Source organism: Platalea leucorodia, assembly GCF_965183815.1.
Source record: "Platalea leucorodia genome assembly, chromosome: 22".
Lineage (NCBI taxonomy): Eukaryota > Metazoa > Chordata > Aves > Pelecaniformes > Threskiornithidae > Platalea > Platalea leucorodia.
In genome coordinates, this window is record NC_138844.1 from 7,584,626 (window position 1) to 7,608,480 (window position 23,855).

The 23,855-nt window shown below is 42.5% G+C and overlaps 1 protein-coding gene across 1 annotated transcript in view; it reads right to left on the reverse strand.

Annotated features, from left to right (window-relative positions):
* TANC2 (tetratricopeptide repeat, ankyrin repeat and coiled-coil containing 2) overlaps nt 1-23,855 on the reverse strand; it is a 215,101-nt gene that overhangs the window by 40,136 nt on the left and 151,110 nt on the right. Inside the window, exons 11-14 of the mRNA XM_082331638.1 lie at nt 21,774-21,907; nt 10,355-10,586; nt 7,114-7,280; nt 4,444-5,051 (exon numbers count right to left, since the gene is read on the reverse strand). Of these exons, the coding sequence (XP_082187764.1) occupies nt 4,444-5,051; nt 7,114-7,280; nt 10,355-10,586; nt 21,774-21,907 (1,141 nt within the window). The remainder of the gene's footprint in view (nt 1-4,443; nt 5,052-7,113; nt 7,281-10,354; nt 10,587-21,773; nt 21,908-23,855) is intronic.

A 23,855-nucleotide genomic window follows, 5' to 3' on the forward strand; every position in this document is an offset into this window, starting at 1 on the left:
TCGCTGCTCTTGCTATTCTTACGGAAGGAAAAAAGCTTCTGTCCCCATCATATGGTAAACCACAGAGTAAGCGCAGTTAACCAAACATCTGTGCAACAGCAAGGAGCCAGAAGCAGAACAGAGCCTTTGTCATGTTAAGGAACAGTTTAATTTCTGCAGACAAAAAGCATTCTTCATTATGCTGACTTGCAGACTGGCCTTAATAAAACCCAGCTCAGCAGAGCTTGTGCTCTGCCTATCCAACACAGCAGCTCTGGGTGGGAAAGACACCTTGGGCTGCACTTCCAGAGTTCAGCCAAGAGGAGCAAGCCTACGCCGAAGGCACCTCCTCTGCAGCTTCCCATCTTCTGGGAGTTCCAGCCTGGTGCAGGCCACCTCCCCGGGAGCCGCATGTCCACGCCTGAGTGAGTCACCCTGGACTGCCCTCCAGGCAGCAGCGGGGATCGGGTATGGGATTCAGCTCATGCAAGTCAATGGCTAAAACAGGCCAGATGAATGGCTTCAAGTATTAAAGGAGATCAGAGTGACTGCCTGAGGAACAGATGCATGGATTGCAAGCATCTGAAATCAGATGAGATGAATCCAAGCCGCAGGTGAAGCGCTTGAGGTGAAGATCTAAATGCTTCATTTTGCTAAGGTCCTGTAGATGCTGCGAAGTTCCCTGAGCAGTGCAGACAAAAAGCCTGTTTCTACCCTGCTCCAGAGTGAGTGGTGACGATAGGGGACACACCACCAGCACCCACAACGCTGGGTGGTCCACTGTCACCCTGAGAAGCAAAAGCCCAAATTAAGACAGTCATATGCGTGCAACAGCATAGAGAGTATCTTCTTCCTTCCTTAGTTTTCCTGTACAAGAAAAGAAAATCTGTGAATCTACCTCAAAACCTGGTGTATTGGTTGGAAGAGCAGCCTGGACAGATTAATCTCATCCAGTTTTATTCGTCAGTACTGGAGACATCTCCTGGTGAGCCTGTCACCCCGAGCTCCCTTCATAAATCAACAGGAAGAGACGCTTCCCAGGCACTCCTCATCTGACCTATTTTAGCCTTTTAGCTCATGATGAAACAAATCATTCTTATTTCTCTCCTCTGACTATAAAGCAAGTCTAGACAAGTAACTCAGATGTTGATACTTAAATCTGGATAGAGTAATTTCACTTCTGGGGTCTGTATCTGACTACAGCTCTTTTATTGCCTTGCCAGGGCAAATCACTTCACTTCTGTCTCTCTCACAGTCCCTTCATCAGCAGCACAGGACCAAAACGTTTTATTAGCATTGTAAAAGCACAGAAAATAATTGCATGGAAGTTTCTGATTAAGCCTAGGCAGGAAACAGCACAGCATTATAGCAGAATTGAGGTTAAGAAATAAAAGTGTAAGAGTGAACACACAATAATAACCACTTCCTCCGTGCACCAGTCACAAAGGATTGGGTCTTTCTCTAAAATGTTTTATGTTATTTGTCAACTAAGACGCTTGGTTAATAGTGCTACACTGACAGGCTGGGGAAGTCATTATTGCAATGCTGGTTAAACACTCTGACACAGGCTTTTTTGGTGCCCTGTTATTAAACAACAGTGGATGCTGGGGGGGTTCCCCTGCAGGAGCATCTGCAGCAATAGCGTTCCCCTTTGATGCCAATTAGCCTTTGCTTTGGACAGCAAACGCACGGTGAGTGTTCAAAGAAGAGGGTTAGCATCTCAACAATCTAACACAAAAATCTGAAGGATGGAGATCTGCTGTTTATCTTAAAGGCGTAGAAAAATGTGATAATTTCTGGTCATTGTGTTCTTCCTCTCCCCTCTTTTCTGTGCTTCTGAGAACATGGGAACTCATTCTCATTAATGAAATGAGGAAAATTGCCCAAGCTGCAGTGCTACGGACACAAGGCCCATTATCCCAATTTCCTTCGTAACGTCCTCACACCTGGACACTCTGTCAGAGTAAGTCAATTAAAAGCAGCTTCACAAAACCACATTTCACTTCAAAGCTCTTCTCCTGGGGAAAAAAATCAGCCTCAGCAACCTGACTCTTTATGTATTGACATGGCAAGGTCAACACGCTTCACACGAACGGCGCATTTCTGCAATGCCAGACGATGAACTTCGGGAGTGGTCCATACAGTTGCCACATCTTCTCAATTCCCAAGCGAGCAGAAAGACATCAAACTGGCTGTGAACAAACCAGACGCAGGTAAATTTTCATAGGCTACTCCTACGAGCTCCGTCTGTGGCAAGCTGTGCTTCTTTTAGAAGAAATAAAATGAAAAATCATTACTTATCTTAATTGTCGCTAAGGGCCTTACGACGCTCTGAGCTCAACATGTCAATATTAGCTCTTCCCCGAGAGCTGGACAGGAGGATTTTGAGAAGCACAGCAGCTGAATCTCAGGGGGTCCAGTCTATTAATCACTGAAATGTATCCTGTTTCATTATCTACCATCAGAGTATACTGCAATTAGCGCACATTATACATTAGAGATATTCATTAGTCCTCCGGTATGTATGGACTCACACTCAAGGCAGTGGGACACTGTTATCTGCACTGCAACTTCTTTTTCGCTAGTGGCAAGGAGCTGAGTCGGGTTAGCTCTGCAAAGAGCATGAGTGTTCCCCATACACTTTAAAGTCACCATTAATTTATCACATGAAATGGCACATATGAGATGAAAAGTGATGCCTGAAAGTTTCCCGAATCGTCTGGAGGGCAGTGCAATGTGTCCATGATGTTCATGAAAGACAGCACGAAACCCAAAGCCTGAGCAGAGATCTATCACTTTGCTGGTGACCTGTCGAGCAAATACAGGCTGATTTGTGCCTTCATGCTTAAATGACACATGGTTGCATGCCTGGTTTCAGTGTGAAAGCACCTAAAATGCAGTACGTTTGAGTTTCATTCTGAATTTGGTATTCTGAGAACACCCTTACCCATTGCTGTGAGATGAAGAGGAGTATTTCTGGACCCAGAGCACCAAAGCCCCCGCCGTTACTTAGCCGTATGCATTGCTACCACACAGCACCCAACACATGTGGGTGTCTTACCCTAAGCATCCTGCACCTTAATTTTCTTTTTGGGGTAATGAAGGAAAGCAGTGATTTTTCCAAGTTGCTCTCGCTACGGTTCGTTATGGCAAGTGCTGTGTGATTAGTGGTAACTGCCAGGCATGCTGGCTGCTGTCCCCTTGCCCAGCTGATGACAAGCTTTCTTACAGCCAAGCCAGCCAAAACCAGCAGTGCCGGGTGGGAGCAACTGGGAGGGAGAAAGCTCTCAGCTCCATAGGCATAAGTGCTGCACAGGCATTGCAAACAGGGTGGAAAAGCATTACGCACTGACAAGCACTTAATGACTCTGAGGAAGGATATTAAATAACTAACATTGATTTATATAAAGACACTTGCTGCTGTGAGATGCTTTACAAAGGGTTCGCTCGATAGGATTATTGTGCAGAACCTACTAAAACAGAAAAGATGCATGTTGGGAGGAGCTAGATAGTATTTTTCTGCTGCAGCCTGTTTACCACAAAACTTAAAATGGTAAATTACTCTGACGCCGCTAACAGCTACAGCTGCTTTAATCAGCCAGGTGGCTATTTGTTTCCAGCAGATACCATCAGATTTTCTTCAGACTGATCATGGGGTCTGGGAGATGCACTGACATGGCCTTGAATCCAAGTGTTGCCCTGATTTTTATAATAATATTTTAAGAAATGGGCAGGCCAAATGGAGCAAAGCTTAGGGGGATAAACCACTAGAATTACAGTCAAGAGTGTCTGTTTCCACTCTTCAGTAGAAACAAAGATAACATCGTTAATAGTGATCATTTGGTTTAGAGAATATAAATCTAACCATGATTAAATTCTGTTCCCTGTGAGCTAAGCCAGGAACTCAGCTTCTATCAGGACAGAGATTATGGATGCATTTACAGTCCAAAACTGCTAGAGGCTGATTCTGTTATTTTGCTTTCAAAAAGACATTTAGTAGGACTGTGAGGAACAAAACTTCAAAAAGAAGCCAACTGCAAAAGACGTATCCACACTGTTCATCTTTCATCTCCTTATCCTCTGCTTCACGTGGTTTTGGTACCTTTGGAGAAAGGGAGGATGATTCCCTTTCTCCAGTCTGAGTTGGCAGGAGTAATCTGCCGAAATGCAGACATCCCTGGTGGTGCCTGTATGGGAACTCGTCAGCCTGGGGCTTTCTGAGAAACAGCTGATCTCATTCTGAAGATGACTATTAGGTTTGCTGGGTCAGTTGTGTGCCAAGGGGATGCTTATTTCTTTCCATGAACAACAAAAAGATCTAAGGTGACTAGTACAGATGTAGAGATCTACAGACCAAAGTCAGGTGAGACAAATCCATGTCCAACCTCGTAAAATGAAATGATTCAGGTAATAGTATGAGATGAACACGTTTGTAAACTCTGATTTCTCAGGGCATTTGCTTACCTAGGATCACAAAGAAACTTGGTCTTTTCACCTTCTTCTCTCCAAATAAGCCATTCTCGGAAAGAAGGATGAACAAACATTCGCGTCATATCTCTACGTTTGATAAGAAACATAGAAAGGTTCTCCATCCTCTGCTGAAAGTCATCCCACTCCAAAGTGCCCTCAATGTTACCTGCATTAATGGCCTGAAAAATATGTTCATCTGTTAATGGGTGCAGAGATGCCACTGCCACATTCAAGAGAGGCATAACCCGATCAAAGGAAGACTGCGTTGGGAACTTCATATTGCACTGCAACAGGTAAACTTCTGACAGAGACACTGGGACTACTTTGTAGCTGGAGCTTTTTAGTACTAGGTATCCTTTCTCTATGAGATCAAAAGTGAGTTTTAGGTACAGATAGGACCCTTGGCTCAAGGTCTTGAGGTGAGAACTGAGTTTGCCAAATGTAGTGTTGTCCATTTTGCCGTTAAGCGAGATGTTGTTCTGGATCTCCGAACTGCTATGTATCCGATGAAGAATATATGCCTGCAGGTCCTGGTCTATGGCTTCATTCTCTTCCAGTCTATCCAAAAATATTCTGTGGAAGGGCAACAGCTTAATTATTTCCTACAAAGAAAGAAAGAAAAAAAAAAAAAGGATGCTCATGCTGGCAGTGTTTATTATTCATTAAGTAAACTTAATTCATATTACAATAGCACCTTGGAGACTCCTTTAAGACCTGTTCCATCAGGGCAAGCACACAAGACGGCAGTTAGTGCCCTCAGGACCTCACAATCTCATCTATAATCAAGTAGGTTGCGTGTGAAACATGACTGAAATAAAAATGAAGGACGCTGTTCCTAATACCACATCCAGGAAAAGGCTGGAAAATTCACACAGAGCAGTGCCCTTGTTATTCCTATCCCATCCCAATCATGTACTGACATGCCACCCCTTCTGCTGTCATGTCAGAGGGAATGGGCAACCAGATGACAGATCTGAGGCCACAAGAAATTTTGCTGAAGCCGAGCTAAGTACCTCCGCAGGAGTGTGCTCCCGCATCACACAGCTGCTGTTAACAAGGAAACGCACAGAAACATCAGGACAGACAACAGTGAGTATTTTTCAGTGCAAAAAAAATACATCTATCTGCTGCACAATAGTGTGGCCAGGGATTCTCTCATCTGTTGAGCTCACCGATGATGTTTATGCAACACAAACCAAAGATCACCAAAGGCCTTTCCAAAGGAATTCTTGTGTCATGGGCTCTCAGTCACTGCGAAACAGGGAGAAATGATGCAACGGAGCTGGACAAGGCAGTTGCAGGAGAAGCCATCAGTTCTCCAAAAAAATAAAGAAAGTGAGCACAGTGCAAAACTAAAGCTTGCAGTGAAAACCATAGGGCTGCAAAAGCTCTTACTAAATGAGGAATTCAAGTCATAGGGATGCAATTTACCTACAATTACAAAGAGACTTCTTCCAAATGATGTTTAATCTACTGCATTACTGAGCAAAAAACAGAACTGCAGCACAGAACAGCAGATAGCCTGTGCTGTCCTGGTGTCTTGGGGAGCAGCTGCTGTTCCCAGCTACAAAGGCACCGTGCAGCAGCTGGCTGCCTTGATGGAGGGGGAACCAGCACTCAGCTCCCTGCCAGGAGGACCACAGTAAATCAACCTGTGGATCTCAGTAAATATCAGCAAATCTCAGTAAAACTGCCTAAGGGATCTCCATAAAAAATGAACTGTACAGCCCTGTGCTAATGAAAAAATGGCTAATAATAAATAAATGAGAAACGTAGAGCTGCAGACACGCCTTTCTGCCCAGACCAGCTGGTCCAGCTGAAGAGTGGCTATGAGCTGGCTCCCAAACGTGTGTCTTGTCCCTCTGACATCCGTCTCCTCTGGGTTCCTGGCTCTGACACTCAGTGTGAATGTTTCCACAAGTGATGCTGCAAATCACCAGCTCTACTGTGAAACAGTTGAAAGAGCAGATCTGCCCTAACTGGGTCATTGTGTTTGCTTCCCAGCTTGCTCCATTCAGATGAGCAGTTGAGCCAACAAACTAAGGCCAGCTTAACCCTTACGCCAGGAGAGTGGTGAGGAGTAGCTAAGGACAGGCTGAAGGTAAAAACCTGCCCAGCTGTAAACTAAAATAAAAATACTTAAGAATAATCCAAGCAACATTCAGCTTAGAGCTTCAACACCTGCTCAAGATATTCTTCATTGAGCTGAATAATGTCTTGGCCCAACATTGACTCCTCCAGACAGAAACAATCACACTCTCGTGCTCTGGGTCACGCAGGAGGGGTATGAAGATACGCATTCCTTCGCCCTTCCACACAGAGGAGAGGATGTTCTTGAGCAGCACAGGCTGACATACATCAGGTCCTACCCTCCTAATACGCTCGGCGAGTAAGTAGCCTGTTGCCATGTGAGCTGTCTCATTCAAATGAACTGAACTATTTGCTGATGAACATTTATTGACATGAGTAAGTGATGCTAGATTAGATCCCTGCGACACTGTAGAGTGAGTTTGGGGACATGAATGTAAATCCAAGCACAAAAAAGCCAAAAGGATAACCTGAAATAAAGGGTCTTAAGCAAATCCAGATATCCACTAAGATCTTCTTTATCAAAGCCCACCGTGACAATAACACAGTTTATCACAATTCTTGGTCTCAGCATACCTGTAGACTTGTCCTGACTGTCACTACCAGCTTCAGCCAGGAAGGGAATTTTCCAATCATTTTGCTCAGGAATGATACTATAGTGTCTCCATAATCCGGCTTGTGAAATTCAGCCTCATTTAAACCATCAATTAATATAATGAAATCTTCATCAGGGATCTTCCTCTCTGAGAGAAAAAGAACAAGCATTTATTTGAAAAGCTAGACACATGACTATAATGTACTGCAAAGTCACTAGTGTTTTAAAGCATCATGGGATATTGCTAAAGAAGAAAAAAGACGCAGTAGCAGTACCTTTCTTGTAATACATTAATTGCATATACACACTGAGGTAGGCCCACACATACGCTATTTCAATTCTTATAAAATACGTATTTTAGTTATGACATACACAAGTATGAGATCCCACAGATGAAACAGCTAGTCCTCTTTTTAAAAATTACCTCTTCCACAAAGTCTGATGGTTTTTGATGTGAATCAGTATCTTTCTGCTAAGTTTCAATAAACACATTATTAACGGTTCTCTGTAGCTTTGGTGTTAAACTCTCACCCTGGTGTCAGCCTGTCTTAATTTTTGCAACTGCTAAACGAAGGTTCATTAAGCAATTCACCTCCCCAACACCGCTAGATCCTTCCTATCTGCACGCTGGGCACCGGCTTCTTGATCAACTGAGGTCTGGGCAAATATTTTGAAACAGAAGTAAACCTGATTCACAGGCAAAACAGTTATCTGAGGAGAGTAAACCATCAGTCTGCATGCGTGGGGCTGGTCATTCAACGCTTTGGAGGTTACAACCTCTGTTCAGCAGAGACTGTTTAAAATGACTCTGAACTTCCAGTATTGTAAAGGAGTTTGATCACAAGTCTGTAGCCAAACCTCTTTTATAAATGAGTCAGAAGGAATAAAAAAGATCCTATAAAAAGCAAATCACGGACTTTTTAAACAGGGTATTTTTGCTGCTAGTGAATACAGTAACCAAACTGATGTAGACAATGAAGTCAGTGTTTCTATGTCAGATGCCGAGAGCTGAGTATAGCTTTATAACTAGTGATATAGATTCTTTTAGACTTGCACCTGAAGCTCAAGAGTATCTTCTCAAAGATAATCTTGCCTAATAAACTCAAAAATGGGTGGGAAACAAGAGTCTATTGTTGGCATTTGCTATTGCTGTATAAAGTTTGCTCTCCTTTGAGAAGTACTATGGATAAATCCTGCTATCAAAAAGCTCAGTATTCCCAATTGCAGGTTAGCTTTTCCCTTTGACTTTAAATTGCATCAGGAAATCTTCTATAAAAAAATAGCACAAAATGTTCATCGATGACATGAGCAGTCTCCGCGCTGTTCCAGGGAGAACAGAAATTACTGCTGAGCATTGAAATCCCATCTTGTCCTCCTTGCCTTATGTTACCAAGTTGCATTTATTTCCTAACATACTGTTAATATCCATATGAAAACCACATATTTTGCATTAAAACTACCATAGATCCTTTTTCGGTTAACTTCTCAGTAAGATTATTGGGTACACTAGAAAACACACTTTATGACTCTCTGAAATCTTGGAGTGAATATAGTGCCTCAGTTTTATACCCACATCTCATGTTTCTCATAAAGCCTGAGGCAGAGAGGAGAAAGCAAGAAGCAGGGGAAGAATAGAACTTTGTTCTCCTATATATTATTTAGATTCCTTGAGATTAAAAAAAAATGTATTTGAGAAACATGAATCTAACCTTCTCAGTGACATTCACCATTAACGGCTGTGCAATAATTTTGTCCCAGTAGCATTAAAGCTTCAACAGCACCTTGTAAAAGACGTGCTGATATATTTACAGAGTCTTAAATGTTATATATTTTAAAACCAATTTCCAGACACTGTTCATTTTGTTACAAAACACTTGGTGCAAATTAGCTTGCCAGCACTCTTGATCAGCAAGGTTGAAAGATGGGAGTCCTGATCATTGGCTCCATTGGAGCTGTGTTGAGTACAGAGCCCAAGAAGGGAAAAAAAGCTTTTATATAAAATTTTTACACCCCCCAGAACTTAGGACCAGATGGGGGTCAACCTGCTTGGCAAGAAAAATAAGCATCCTCCGAAATGGTCTGAATTCAATAGTTGGAATACCTCCCAAGGAGTTACTGTAATAACCACGAATTATTTCCCTTTAGAGCAGTGGTTCCTAAATGTAGCTTTTTTTTTTTTTTTTGCCAAGAGTGTTGGTAGGAAAGAGTAGCCATGCTACTCCTACAGTGACATTTCTCCATGCCAGGAAAATCAACTGCTGTTGAGCTGTGCTAGCTCTACATGTGCTTTGTGCCTGGTGGAACCACGTGTGTTGGACCCAGATGCTGCTGATCGGAGTTTGGACACTGTGTTTTGAAGAGCTGATTTGAACAACAGGGCTTTGAATTTGGTAGAAGATGCATCTATTTCACGTTGGTTCCTACACTGTCATATGTAGGGTGGTAACAGAAAATTATCTGAACTATTTTTGCAGCCAACTTGCAGCACACCATTTTAATAAACATCGTTTTGCAGGACAACAGAGTCCTGAACTCTGCAACGCTCTGATAGTTTTCATGGCAACGAGCAAAGATCTTAAATTTAGCGACTGTCACAACGAATTAGTTATATCTTGCAGAGGAAAGAAAGAAAAGGAGACAAAACCAACGCTGCATTAGAAAAAGCTCTGAAATCTGTAATCAGGATAAGGCTTGTTACCAGTTCCCCTAGAAGCTTTACACAGGTTATCTACAGACTTTTATTGTATCAGCTCTTTTGGTGAAAGCTTCAAATTCTCAAAAGCCCACTACATAATGGCAGGGAAAGGGAAAAACATTCACCCCCTAAACAAATAAAACAGAACACATTGCCATAAGCAGAGCTGTGCATAGAAATTGTTGCTTGTTTTCACCTTCCGAACTGCGAGGCCACGTTTGGGATGTGGAAGAAAGCAAGAAAAGAGAAAGCCAAACGCATGCTATCATTAGTGTTTCATCTACTGCCCTGAAATGCACACCAGGAGGAGAGGGGTGGTTAACCCCTCGCTTCCAAACAAGCACGATGGCATATTCTCAAGCTTCTTCAGATCTCACCTCTTCCCTGCAGCTCCTGAGATGTGACGGAGGAGGATTAGTCTATGGCTTTGTTTAAATGCCCAGATGCAACCAAGCAGCATTTTAAAAATAATAATAAAAAAGGTGTGGGGGAGCTCATGAAAAGTGTAGGGACTGTCATTACAATACCTTTGTGTAGATTTTCCAAGGGCTCCAGGACTCCCCTCCGGAAGGAGGCCATGGGGTCTTGCACACAGGACCTCAGGCTGAGCATGCTCTGCAGGTGGGGCTCTCGCAGGAGCTGCTCCCTGTATGCAACGAACTGCGGCGAGCGGCAGAGCAGCGCGGCCACATTGTGCACAAACTCTGGCACCAGGCAGGTGTAGGCATTATCAGCTTGGCAGTAGTGATAAGCGACAACCTAGCAAACAGATAAAGAACAAAAAATGCATCTTCCTCAGGCGCGAGTCGGGCAAGTTGTTAAAAGCAGCGGTTTTTGTTTGGTGAGTTTGATGTATTCTGGCGGGCGAAGCCTTTAAGAGAACCAAGTGTTAACTCCCCATGACAAGAATCCAGACGAATCGGTTGGTAAAAACAGGCACTGATCCTGAAAAATGACTGGACCTGCCACTTGAGGAATAAATGAAATTAAGCTGTAGCTGCTCACAGAGATGGACAGTGACAGTAACTGACATATCGGAAGCAGTGTGCTGAGCAGGGAGCGATAGGATTGTGCTCCAAGCTCTATTTAAGGACTTGGCGTTGGTAATAACTTGTGATTGTTTTCTTGAACTTATTTTTTATTTGCTGTTTTCAAATGTCAAGCTCTGTAGAAGCAGGCAGAGAGCACTAGCTGAGTACCTTACAGCAAGGTAGCATCTGCAAACAACGGATTCCTGTGAAGGGACAGGGGGGAATGTCAGGCTTACTATACATTACTCATCCACTGTGATCCTGCTCTTCATTCAGAAAATCAATTCCATTAAAAAAAAAAAAGGAGAGAGAAACCTTCCTCTCCCCCAGTTCACGTAATTTTCCCAGCTCTTCAAACTCTGCTAGAACCCACTAAATTCTGCCCACTTATTAAAATAAACAGAAAACCAGTGGTATCTCTTCAGTCTGTCAACTTCCCTGTTTTCTTTTGCAATATTAAAAAAAGGCCCATAAAAATCTCTCTTTGCCTGTAAAGCACTGTGCAGGCTGCTCCAGTACCACTCCATCCACCAGCTCCTCCTGCTCCCTTGCTGGCACCAGCCTCCTCGTGGCACCGCCTGGCCATTTGGTGAGAGCCTCTGCCAAGTCAAAAAGCTCTAATTCACTGGGTTTTCTTTTCAAATGTCACTGATAGTATCCAAAAATATCCCAGCAAGGCAGGTGGGATCAGTTTTGTACCAAACCCACCATTGCCCCGGAGCACTGTAGCACAGAATACAAATATTGCAAAATAAACCACATTTCTGAACTTGGAAAGGACAATATAACTGAGGACACTGCGCACACGAGATTTCTGTGGCCTCTCTGGATGCCTTGTGAGCTCAGATGAAATGTGGCCCATGGCTGCTGGCCATGATGAAGGCTTTCTGGCTTTCCACCTGCAATAACCAGCCCTCGGTTCGCAGCAGGCTCCGAGGTGGACGGGGGGGGCGTATCCAGCCTCTGAGCTCTGCCACTGCGAAAGATGGTACTGAGAAATGAAAACATCAGGCTGTGGGGTCCTCACATGTTGCTGGCTCAGCACTGGCTTTTCATTTTAAATAGAAATACATGAAATTACTGATGGGGTATAAGGCAATAATTTCCTTTCAAAGTCAAAATGAGGTGTGATGCATACAGTGATGATAAAGCTAGGCTGTTATTTCAAGCATCAAGCCCTAATACATGTGCTTAAGCTTTAATGGATACCTCCAAATTCCTAACAGAATTTTTCCTACCAGCCAGTTAAAATATAATGTATTCCCTTAGAGAACAGCACTGGGTAAAGTAATAATAAAGGTAGTGATTTCTTTTCAAAAATCCTATTTATTTGGGGATTATAACTTGTGGATTCCACAGTATAAAGTTCTTAAGCGGCTGTCCTTTGATATCGGGTTCCCAGTAACAAAAAACAAGTTGCTGTATGCAGAGGTCTTATTTCCTACACAATAGGTGTGTAGACACAAAAATAAAGCCTCCTTTTTACGAGAGGCCAATTAACTTCTACCAGGAATCTAAAGAGCCACGCCACAGAAAAGGGGACATGCCTAGTACCCATGAAGGGAATGGTCACTGCTAGATATTGGGACATACATAGAGTTACAACCCAATTAATTTAAGCCCCTTCACGTACATTCTTGATCCTTGTGCTGGATTTACTGGTATATTGACCAAGCCTTAAACGGTAGGATAAATGCAATGCTTAAGAGGTGGATCTGAAGCTAAACCAGTAAGCAATAAAGATTTTAGAAAGGCAGTCGAAGGAAAGGCATTACAATGTTCTCAGAAATGCAACTGTGCCGAAATTTCAGCTGGATGTTATTTATTCTCCATGACATTTTCTCTATCTTCAAATCAAAGAGAGACTGCCAAAAGCCAGTGCTGCAAGCTGAGCCTGGTGCTAGAAATCAGGCTCCTCGCTTACACAACCAGAGCTGGGTGGGAAACAGTTTTCTCATCCTGTGAAACTTCTCAACGTCTCAAAGCATTTCCCTGTTCCACCCTTGGGGATGAGACCGAGGTTAACATGAAAAGTGAACAAAAGAGACTTCAGGACAAGCAATGGGTTAGTGTGGATGGGGCTCAAGCCCAACAGATTCAGACCCTGTTTTCTCCCCTGTATTAGGCGAATGCCTTTAATACCTGGCCACTAATGCTCTGGGGAAGGTCTCTTTCCAATTATTTCACTTTATATATTTTATTAATTGCTCAAGGATCCAGCAAGAGAGATGGATTACCATCTCCACTGCTTAGGATTCTCTTCTAAGATACAGGAGACCATGTCCAGACCTTGCTCTACATCTGAAATGACCACTCTGCATGCTAGATGTAATTCTGGGGTGTTATTAGCCTCTCCTCCTTTTGCTCGGCTGGACAAGCCAAGAAGTACATCCAAGAAATAAAAATAAGAACTCGTATAGCCTGGAAATAAACTTTTCATTGAAAAATGTGTGCTCTCAGTAAAAGCTTAATTTTCCATAAATAGAACTATTTTGCTTTAAAAAACTGCTTGAAAAAGTTTCAACCATCTCTCATCATAAACAAAATCCTCGAATTAAACATTTAATTTTATCTAGAAACTGTTACAATAAATGAAATCACCAGGGAACAGCATGCTCTTCCAAAAGTATGGGCATGCCTGGATGTTGTCACCAATAAACATTTATTTTTGTCTGATACAATTTAAGGTGTAATTTTTCTAATCATAGTTTCAATTTGAACTTTGTCATCACATAGCACAAAACACTGTAAACACTAAATTGGACTTTCAGAACTTTTAAACCTCTGCTTCAGCTATCAGGTTTGTTAAATGATGTTTACAAAGTTGGAAGCTGAAAAATTCTTTGCTCTAAAGTTTGATTAAATTTAAATCACTGGATTGCAAACATGAAGTGTACAACACCTATAAGCAACCCTAATGCAAGAGAAGTGGATTACAATGGAGGATGGGAAAAGTAACACCTAGATCAAGAGAACTGTTGAAAATATCTGTTTCTGTCATTTTTCTAAGGGCTGAGAATGCAGTTTCGACAAGTCGAGTGACTCCATGCTGAGAAACCAACGCATTATGTTGTTTATGTTAAATATCAAATGCCATAATTTACAAACTTGTATAATTTCCTTTCTTGCTTGAAAGGGAGATTCAAAATAATTCACACTTGTACGATGTATATTTTACTTCCAACGATTACCTCCCCTCCTAAAATGATTTTGAGAGTCTAGCTGGCTACACACCTAAGAAGTACATTTATCAGGAGCTTTTTGGTAGCCAATTTCTTTAAACATTAATTATGTGTTCTAAGGCTTGAGAAACACCAGACGTGGCAAAGGCAGAGCACTGCGTCTAACAGACCATGGCCAATGTTCAACATGACCCCATTCTCTCCTGAGGTGGAGTCAAGGAGTACCAAACCTCTCATTTACCCAGAAATTACACAAACTTCATCTTCTTAACCGTTAAAGCAGAATTACGAAAGACATTACTCATATTCTCTTTAGGTGTTAAATCCAGTAGGTCTTCAGGAGTCTCTTCTCCCAGCCTTTCCAACACCAGCCATCCTGCTCTCTTCTTTCTGCCACAATCACTTCCATTTCTCCCTTCGTCCAGCCTCACGTAACCTTCACCATCCCTACCACCCTTTCTGCTCTCCTTCCATTTGGGTTCACTCCTTCACCCACCTCTTTCTTGGATGCAGGACTCGGCAACAGTGTCCCATCATGACATGCAGATGCCGTCCATCTTTCCTGCAGTTCTCCTCCCCACACCAAAATGCTTTTCTAAATCATGGCCATGCAAACTGCATCCCAGATCTCCAAGGCCAAGCTACCAATTTCATCTGGCTTGTACTACACCGGCATTTGTATTTGCCCAACCTGAAAGGGATTTTGGCTCAGCTAAGCAGGTATGGAAGAATTCCATGAAATCAGAAAAAAAAAGGGAGATTTTCTCATATAGGTCAGGACCTATGAAAACAGCTGCTGGAAGAAAAAGGAAGACACGTGTGTGTTAAGAGCAGAACAGCTATTCCAAGGTAACAGAAAATACCAGTGGATGAGGACGGGAACAGCTGCATGAAAGCAGGAGGAGGAAGAGGCCAGAGAGGGCAGAGAGAGCAGAAAAAATGAGGCACAAAAGAGATTGTGTATCACCTATAAAGTACAGAGCAAGAGAAGTCACTGAACTGTGAAGGGGAGGAAAGAAAAAGAGAGAGAAGGGGAAGAAGATGCTATGTCAGGAGAGGCAGGAGATAAAAGTAATATGAGAAAGACTGGAAGGACGGTGTGAACATCAAAGAATAAAGAGAGGCTGAAGATGGCTCAAGGGAAGTAAGTTATTTTTACTTAATAGGACAGGCCAATTTTAAGCAGTTCTCTGGCACTATTTGTGAAAAAGAATATCCTCCATTTGAGAAGCATTCTTTTGACATCATGCCTCTGTCGTGATTTGTCTTGGCTTTCTTCTGTAAGCGTGTCATGCAAGGAGGCCATCCTGCCAACCCCCCCACCAAAAGGACCAACCTTGCTTACCCATGAGCTCACAGCAACACCCTGGTTCCTCCAGTGCTCTTAAAGGGCTTCAATGTTGTATTTTAATTGTACTTCCGCACCTAGTAAGATTTATCTCTTTTTGACCCATACAAAACAGCTTCAAATAAATTCAGTGTAATGCTTTTACCTGCCAAAATGCCACTTGCCAGGCATAATGTTGGTTGTAATAATCCAAATGGAAATCAGGACTGCTGTGTTTTATCCATTGCACGTGACTGTGCATGTATGTGGTGACCCAGTTTATTGGGAACGTTCATTACTTTTACATAGCCGAGTATGCCAGTAAATGCCCTCTGAAACTCATTAGTGTCGCAGGGCATCAAGGCTCAGAAGTAATGAATTCCTCCACCTCTGCATAAGGTAGGAGTACTCCCTTTCTTTTTATACGCCTGCAGCAATGATAATGACACTTTGGCTTATGGCTTGGAGGATGGAGGGGGGCAGAGCCTCTGAAGCCACCAGCTGTGCCCAGCATCAGCCGAGTGCGCTAATGCAATGGATGTGCAGCTCCTCCACCAGCTGCTCTACGTAGGGTATGACCCATTCACGCAGCAGAGCTGGCTTTCAGGTCCATTTGTTTAAGTGCTGCTACCACAAGCAACCACACAGCATCCAGACACCCAAAGAATATAGCTGTTCAGGGGATTATCTAAAACTGTGTAGCCAATCCATTAAAAAACCTCTGTGAGTAAAGGATAAAACCTTCAGGGAAAATGGGGAAGGTGACGCTAACCAGAGGGAACACAGTTCAGGCTGCTTCTTTTGAGCTGAGCTGCTCTCACCTTGTGCTATCGTACCTCTGAACGGCGCTGGTGCCTGTTGCTAGAAGGCAAAGTCACCTAGGACACGTATTTGTGGGTCAGTATTTTGCAGCACAGGCTAGGGGCGGTGGGAAAGGCTCTCGTTTCATTTCTCTGAGATGAAGGACCAGCTCTGGACAAGCAACATCACGCTCCAGCTGAGATGCATAAGCCCAAGTTACACATTGCCCAGCATCACTTGGAGACAGAAAGGTGGCACTGAAAGGACAGTGACTTAGCGATGGTCACCCACCTCTCCTGGCCAGAGCAAGTAAAATTGAGAAGTATTTTAATGGCTGGAAGATTAAACAGAAAAAAGGCAGAAAAACCACAGCACAACACGGGAGAGGTGTGGAGTGCTGCTCTTTTATAGGATCTTAGGTTTAAAAACCTTACTGTTCATACTCACAACTTTTTTTTTGTTTCACCTTGCAATCGTTCCATGCTGTCAGGCAATATGTTTACAAGTGCTAAACAACAGTAGATGGGTTTAACAGCTACATGAAGCTATACGTGGCTAGCTCACCAGAAAAGGTGGTATGCATCTATCACAGCAAAGGAGCCAAGTCTAGCTTGACTCATTGGCATGGCAGAAAAACTGGCAGCCTGCTCATTGTCGGAGGGCAGACTTGAAATAAATTCAAGAATCCTGCAAACTTATTTCCATAATACATGCATATATATTAAAACAAAAGACTAACCAAGCAGTTTTGCCAGAAATGCTTATGTTTTATTTGCAAGTGTCAAGATGGGTGTTGCAATGTAAGTAGTTTTATTCATGACTTTTGAGAGTTTGCCAGATCTGGCAAGACAACCTCTTTCGTCCTCCTTCCCTGCAGGTCTCTCTGCTATAGTACAAACTCTACTGAGACAGGGGATGGAGGAAAAGCTGCAGAGAAACTTCCACAGCAAGGACAGCTCTGAACTCCAATGCTGAGAGCTGGGGTCTGACACACCCCCCCGTGTTCCTCAGCACGAGCGGTGGGAAGTCCATCAGCAGCCACTGCCTCGGCTCCCCCTCAGAGGCAGGAGAAGCCCATGAGTGAAAGGGAAAAAAGGGGCTTGTGCCAGCTCAGTTCCCAGCAAAAGGATCAATGTTACCTTTAAAATTAGGAAACTGATTCACAGAAATCGCTGCTAAGAAGCTATTAACATTGCCATACACTTAATATTTCCTTGCAAGCAAACAGAAGGCAAGGCATTTGCCTCTTGAGGCCTCAAGTTTCCTGGCAGTCTTCTTTCCCTGTCTAAGTAACAGCCCTCAACACAATGCCAACCACAACCTTGAACGTGACCCTGGTGTGGCACCAAGACTTTGATCTTTCCCTTTTAAAAATATTCTCCCTCGACACATCCAAAATGATCACTAGGAGCTGGAACAGGACAGTCAGAGGAGACTGGGGTGATGCTCCAGGTAAGACATTATTGTACTTCCAGTATTTTCTCTGCTAATCTCTCAAGGCAGAATCACTCTGCCTCCACTTAGAAAATCTCAGTAAGATGGGCTGTTAGGAAGACGAATGACAAAAGGAACAGAGCAATCTCAATTTTAAGCTCCTTGTTTTCTCTCATTCTTTCAGGAGAAACTACTGCAAACCCTGAAAAGTATCCAACCCTTCCTACCATGATCGGTACTCATATGGCAAAAGACCCAATTTCCAACCAAAGAGAGGGACCGAGACATGAGAAACCTCAACAGCTGCCCACCAGGGTCTGGGAGGAAGGGAATTTTGCCCTGTTTTTGAATTTTTTCTCCTCCTAGGATCCACCCATGAGGATAAATTCAGGTAATTCCTAAACCAGTTGGATACAGCTTGTTTCCTGGCACAGTTTTTGCAGGACACCTGATACTGGTTTTCTAAATTGCCTCATTTCTAAGCATTTTCCTTCCCCATTAGTTTGCTGATGAACACTGAACTAGAAATCATGGACAACTTCAAACTGCTCCCTAAAAATACAATGAAATAATGCTCTTTTCCAGGATGGCAAAGAAGCTGGAGCAACATGAGTGGAGCTCCTGCTAGGCAGTCTTCAGTTGTGTATTTCTAAAATGAATGACTTGTTCATCTCTGACAAGAGCTAAAAGCAAACCTTGCCCCCAAGAACTTTACTGCATGAGAAACAGACAGAAAAGTACAACCCTGAATAATCCAGAGGAAGAAAAGCAACTGTTCACCTTTCATTTCTGTCATCATAAACACACAACTTTTGAGTTTTGGGATAAGTGACATTTTCAGAAGGAACGGAGTGGGTGAGAGGGACGACGTGCTTCCCACTAGCATTCTGGAGCCTGCGCCAACCATTACTTAAGCCTTTTAGTATATTATTAATCTGCTTTCATAATGATCTGCATTTCTGTAGCACGACCACAGCACAACCTGAGAACATCCTGCTCTGCTCAGTGCAAGCAGAGGTGGAACATCTGCACACAGCTTTATCTAGCTCCTCACATATGTTTCAGATATCTCCTAAAATATTCCTGAAAATTGTCGTTGTCCATCACTGTCAATACTTTCTTCCCTACTTCAATTCTGACTCTAGTCTTAGTGCAACCACTAAACACACATATCCAAGAAATACTTTTCCAACCAGACTAGCCCACGGGTCAGTCTTTCCTTCACTTCCTTGGGCTCTTTTTAATTCAGCCAGTTGAACAAACACTATTTTAAGTAGGCCATCAGCAATTCTTTTTTATTCCACAGCTACTGATACAGGAATATGCTGCTCTTCTCTCCCTTCCTCCTGCACCAATGGACATTCCACTCTCTCTTTTTTTTGTTCTTCTTTTCTTTTTTAGATTAGATTTTGGAGACCCTTTAGCTTATCTGTGTGAAGGCTTTTCCTAAACCGTCCCCAAGAATGCCTGCTGGAGAATGTGGCATCAGACATTCAGATTAGGCAGCTAAATTATTTTAACCAACTATTTTTACTATTGTCTACAAGACATTCGGCGTATTTGCTCTGTTTAAGAGTTCAGCATCTTCAAAGCCTCTTATGAACAACAAATTCTCATGACTTCTAAAAGGCAAGTTAGGTGCGTGTGATCGAGTTTCTGAATGAGGCAATGCAACACAGAACAAAGAGCTCAACGCTATTATTTTAATGGATTTTCAATTCTGTTGCCAGGTCAGTAATCCTTTTTCTCCCAGTGTCACTCAGAGACTTCAAAAACCACAGCTGGGGTGGAACAGTCAGTGTTTGTTTTATCTAGGAGGACATCATACAGCATGGTTCTTTCTAAGCAAATCAATTTATCTGCTGTTGACAGCAAGTATTCATCAGTGGCGATGCTGAGTTGTACTACTCAGGAGGTTACTGAGTGCACTATGCACACGACTTCCAGCTATCAATTTGACAAACATCCTAAACCATTTTATTTGCCTTTATTTCCCTTCCTGAGGCTTGATAATCCATCAAACTTACTGTTTGTAATATGCAGCACAGTAGTTCTGGAAAAGGCTCTGATGCAATAAAAACAGAATTGTTGTTTATGAGCAAGAATCACCAGCAGGAACATAGAGCTTGGAAAAAAGAAAAAAAACCCTAAACCTCAAACTCACTCCTATACTTCCAGAAAAATTTCACTTTGTGGTAGGAAATGAAGCTCTGAATTAGGATTTAAGCACATGTTTTATTTCAATGCATGGCTTCATCCAGGCACACACTGCAGCAGTACCTGGAAGGCAACTGCTCTTCCGAATTGAGAAAACCAAGTAACGCCTAGTTACATATTTCTTCCAACATCAGATATCAAAGGACCATTATCTCCACAGATCACTTTTCTTTTAATAGGCAGAGAAACGGAGGCAGGCAGATGAGATGCTGGTCTAGAGCTAGGCTAACAGCAAAGCTGGGAACAGACCCAAGGTCTCCGAATGCTGAATCAAGCCGTGCCGCTGCTGCTCTGACTCATCCCAGGAACTGTTTGCTAAACAGTACGAAGCTTTTCAGAAGTTTCACATGCTGTGTCAGCTATTCGGGTAGAAGAAGCGATTCCAAGTACTCTAAGGTCAACTCATCAGCTTTGGCACTGATCTTTTCATGAAGGCTTAACATTTGGAAGCTGGTGACAGTTATTTCTGGAATCTGCCTGCACTTACAATAGTTGAGATTTATTGGGAGATTAACAGTCATACTAAGTATCTGTAATCCTGCTGCTAGCACAAGAGGTAGTACATCTTCCTAACTCATTTGTTATGTTCTGATCACAAAACACAGGATTTGTTTTGCAGAAAAAATTTGGCTAGGGGGTGAGCAGGGCTTTAAAACCCTTTCCTAAAGGGGTCTGCAGCCAAGGTATAACAACCTATTTTTACTTTATTTTTGGCTATAAAAATGGTTTCTCACTCTTTTCTCCAGTGATCAGAGAGGCAAAAAAAGCTTCAGTGCATGATCTATGCAGTGGATATGACACACTGTTTAAGAGAGTCATATCCCTTACCTTTTCCAGGAGGAAACCGAAGCTAAAACCATATCCATTTATCAATTACATATCCAGGATTACTTAAGCACTCAGGGGAAGAAAGCCGAGATAGATGAGGTATTTTAAGCAGAGATAGCACACTTTGCTGGCCTTTCTGGTAGTCTGCAATGCTTAAGATTTGCAAGGAATATGACGACTCATGCGTCCTGAACAAAAGCAGACCTGGCCATTGCATTCCTTTCAATAACTCCACGTGGAAGAGCAGAATATCAAGTCTTAATATTTATTTACGCAGATACCACACACTCTCTGCCTTGCCATCTGGGTGCAGCAGAAAGCAGACAGGACAAGACATTATCTGGCACAAAAAGCCAAGCAAAACACGTCCTGGAAATAATTTAGAACAAAGACTTTGCTTGATATTTTCCTCTCCAAAGTGGGAGCAGGCAACAGGAAAGCATTAACTGCTCACATCCTCTCAGAAGGTGTAGGAGGAGCAAGCTCCTCGGATTTCAAAGCAATATAATGGCACCTTCCCACCACCACAAAAGCAGGTCTAAATCTCAGTAATACAATAAAATTCAAGCTGTAAATCTCACCTACAGTAAGTGATAGTGTTATATACAATCCACTCTTGCCATAACAGCAAAAGATTTGCGTATCGCTCAAAAGGCTATGATCTGTTTTGTAGACTTTTCCAAAAAATGCCTAAGCACACACACAGCAGTAATGCTCACAGTCTGCACCTTTACCCACCATATGATATCTGCTCTTTTCAAAATGAAACACCGGTCAAACAATTGGCAATTTTGTTTTCACTGTTGAAGAAAAATTACAATTATTCTGGTAACTATGTCATATCATAACATTTGTAAGGATAAAGTAAGATGCCTGGGAAAAAGAAACTCTCAGAGTAGAAGGGGAGTGTATTTGATGTAATGGGGATTTCATTTTACAGAAATAACTTTCCTAGGGTAATAAAACTTGTTCCAGAAGTTTTTCTCTAGACTCTCCCAGTACGCATTTGAACGCACACATTTTCCAGTGCACCAAGTGATGTAAGACAGGAGACCTTCCAACAGGTTCCATTAAAATGGACATTTTCCCAAGGACCAAAAAAATCTTCAGACGAATGTTTCCATACCTGTGAAGCAAGTCTCCGCATGGCCTCTTCCTGGCGCCGGCGCATTTCGGGAGTCCCCGGGCAGCTCCCACTGGTGATTGATGAGTGAGCAGAAGGCGGCTGGGTTAAGGGCAGCTCTCGGTTTGCATCCACATCTGTCCCAAGAAAAGAGGTTACGAATGGCTACAAGACAAGCACGACTGACATCATTATTACAGACTAGGCAGTTGTTGTTTTCTAGCAGGTCATGCATGGCAGTTAAAATACTTTCCACAAATACTCCAGTTATGATTTCAGGCAGCAAGAGACTGTGACACCGTGCAGCCAGGCCAGAGGCTCCCCAAGAAACTTCTTTTGGAAGCAGCACTTTTGGGAAGGACCGCTAAGATAAAGCATTGAGCTTGTCTTATTCATCTTCTCCACTGTAATTTCACTGACTTTAAAATAATCGCAATAATTGAGTGAATTGTGCACTCTCAAAGGTATGCTCTGTCTTCCAAGTTTGGTATATTTTAGTGCAGTGCTCTCCTAGTCTGCAGTTCTGTCCACAGATCTTCCCTCGCTATGAACAATCACTGGTTAATTTGGTTCTGAGTCCTTCTTCAGTGGAGACAGCCAATTTTTCTGAATTACGTGCCTATTTTATAACATAAATAAATGGAGAGCCATAGCTAATCTATCTATCCGAAGCCCCTTAATGTGATCAGAGGGAGAGAAGCTGGCAGGAGTAGCACCAGGATCTGGAAAAGGCTTGCAAGCAAATAATGAATTATACTGGAATCATCTCTGTCAAGTTTAACTGCTTTCTATTGCATTTTAGCTGGTTCTTTTGCCTGGCAAAACAGAAATTGGCTTTACCAGTAGCTTGCTACAACAGTCCATTCACTTGGCCTTTGTGGATAACATTTTCAAACCACTCAGTTTTACACTCATAGGTACTCATACAGAGTACTTTGCACAACACTAAGACATGCAGTACTTGATGATGTCTAATTACTGATTATTTTAGGAACGTTTTAAAAGCAACAGTCCTCTCGACCACAGCCTGTACTAGCACACGATTTTCCTGAATGGATTGCTGCAATGCATCCTTGAGCTTGACTTGAAATCATAATGCAAACAATGACCCATTTAATGGCAAACAACAGAGGAGGACGACTACTGCCTACATAATTAAACCCTGAATCTATTAGCAATGATGCATATTCTTGACTTTGAGCATGCAACACCACCTTCACCCGTATTGTTTGCCAGAGACAGGAATTAAGAGTATGAGGCTATATTTATGCCTGTTTACTAGTGCTGATTTACTACAGCACAACTGCTGTAGTATAGTCAGGTCACCTGATTAGCATTTATTATTTAACATAGATTTTACTAAGTATAATAGATTTTTTTTTTTCAGCATGTGAAAAAGAAAATCAAAGAAATTTGCAGAATAATTATTACCCTCTATAGCTAGACTAGGACTTGTGATCTATTTAGGAAATAAAGTGAAATTAGTTGATTGATTCTGAAGGTCTCCATCCCAAGAACTAACACTGAGGAATCATTCAGCTTTCAACTTCATGGACAAACCAGAGTGTGAACTAAACTACAGCGTGTTAGGTGTGACCAAGGATCTTTGTCCTTCGTGCATGAAAGATGCAGGGCACTTTCTCATTTGAAATAGCCAAGCTTTTAGTCTGGGAACAGTAGTCTCTTTAATCTCCACAATCCCTCCAAGCAGACTGGGGAGACATACAGTTGGTGCACTGCAGAGCTGCAGTTAAAATATAGAAACAAGCCCTGCCTTTCACTACGCATCATTCACTTAGCTCTGACAAGTGACACTATTCAACATGCCAACATTTGGTGACATTTTGGATATTTCATCATGGCTAAGAGTACTGGATTCCAGTAAACAGATTTAACTACAATTTCACTGAGATACAGTGACCTAGATCCTTAAAGATACCTTTAGGTATCTAACCCAGTATTTTTAGTCCTGTCTTATTCACTTACTGAGAGCTGAATGATTTTAAAATGTTGTCATCCCCACCTGCAAACATGTCAGCACAGAGTGATGTGGATTGGATGGGACCACAAGAAGTAGAGCAATCC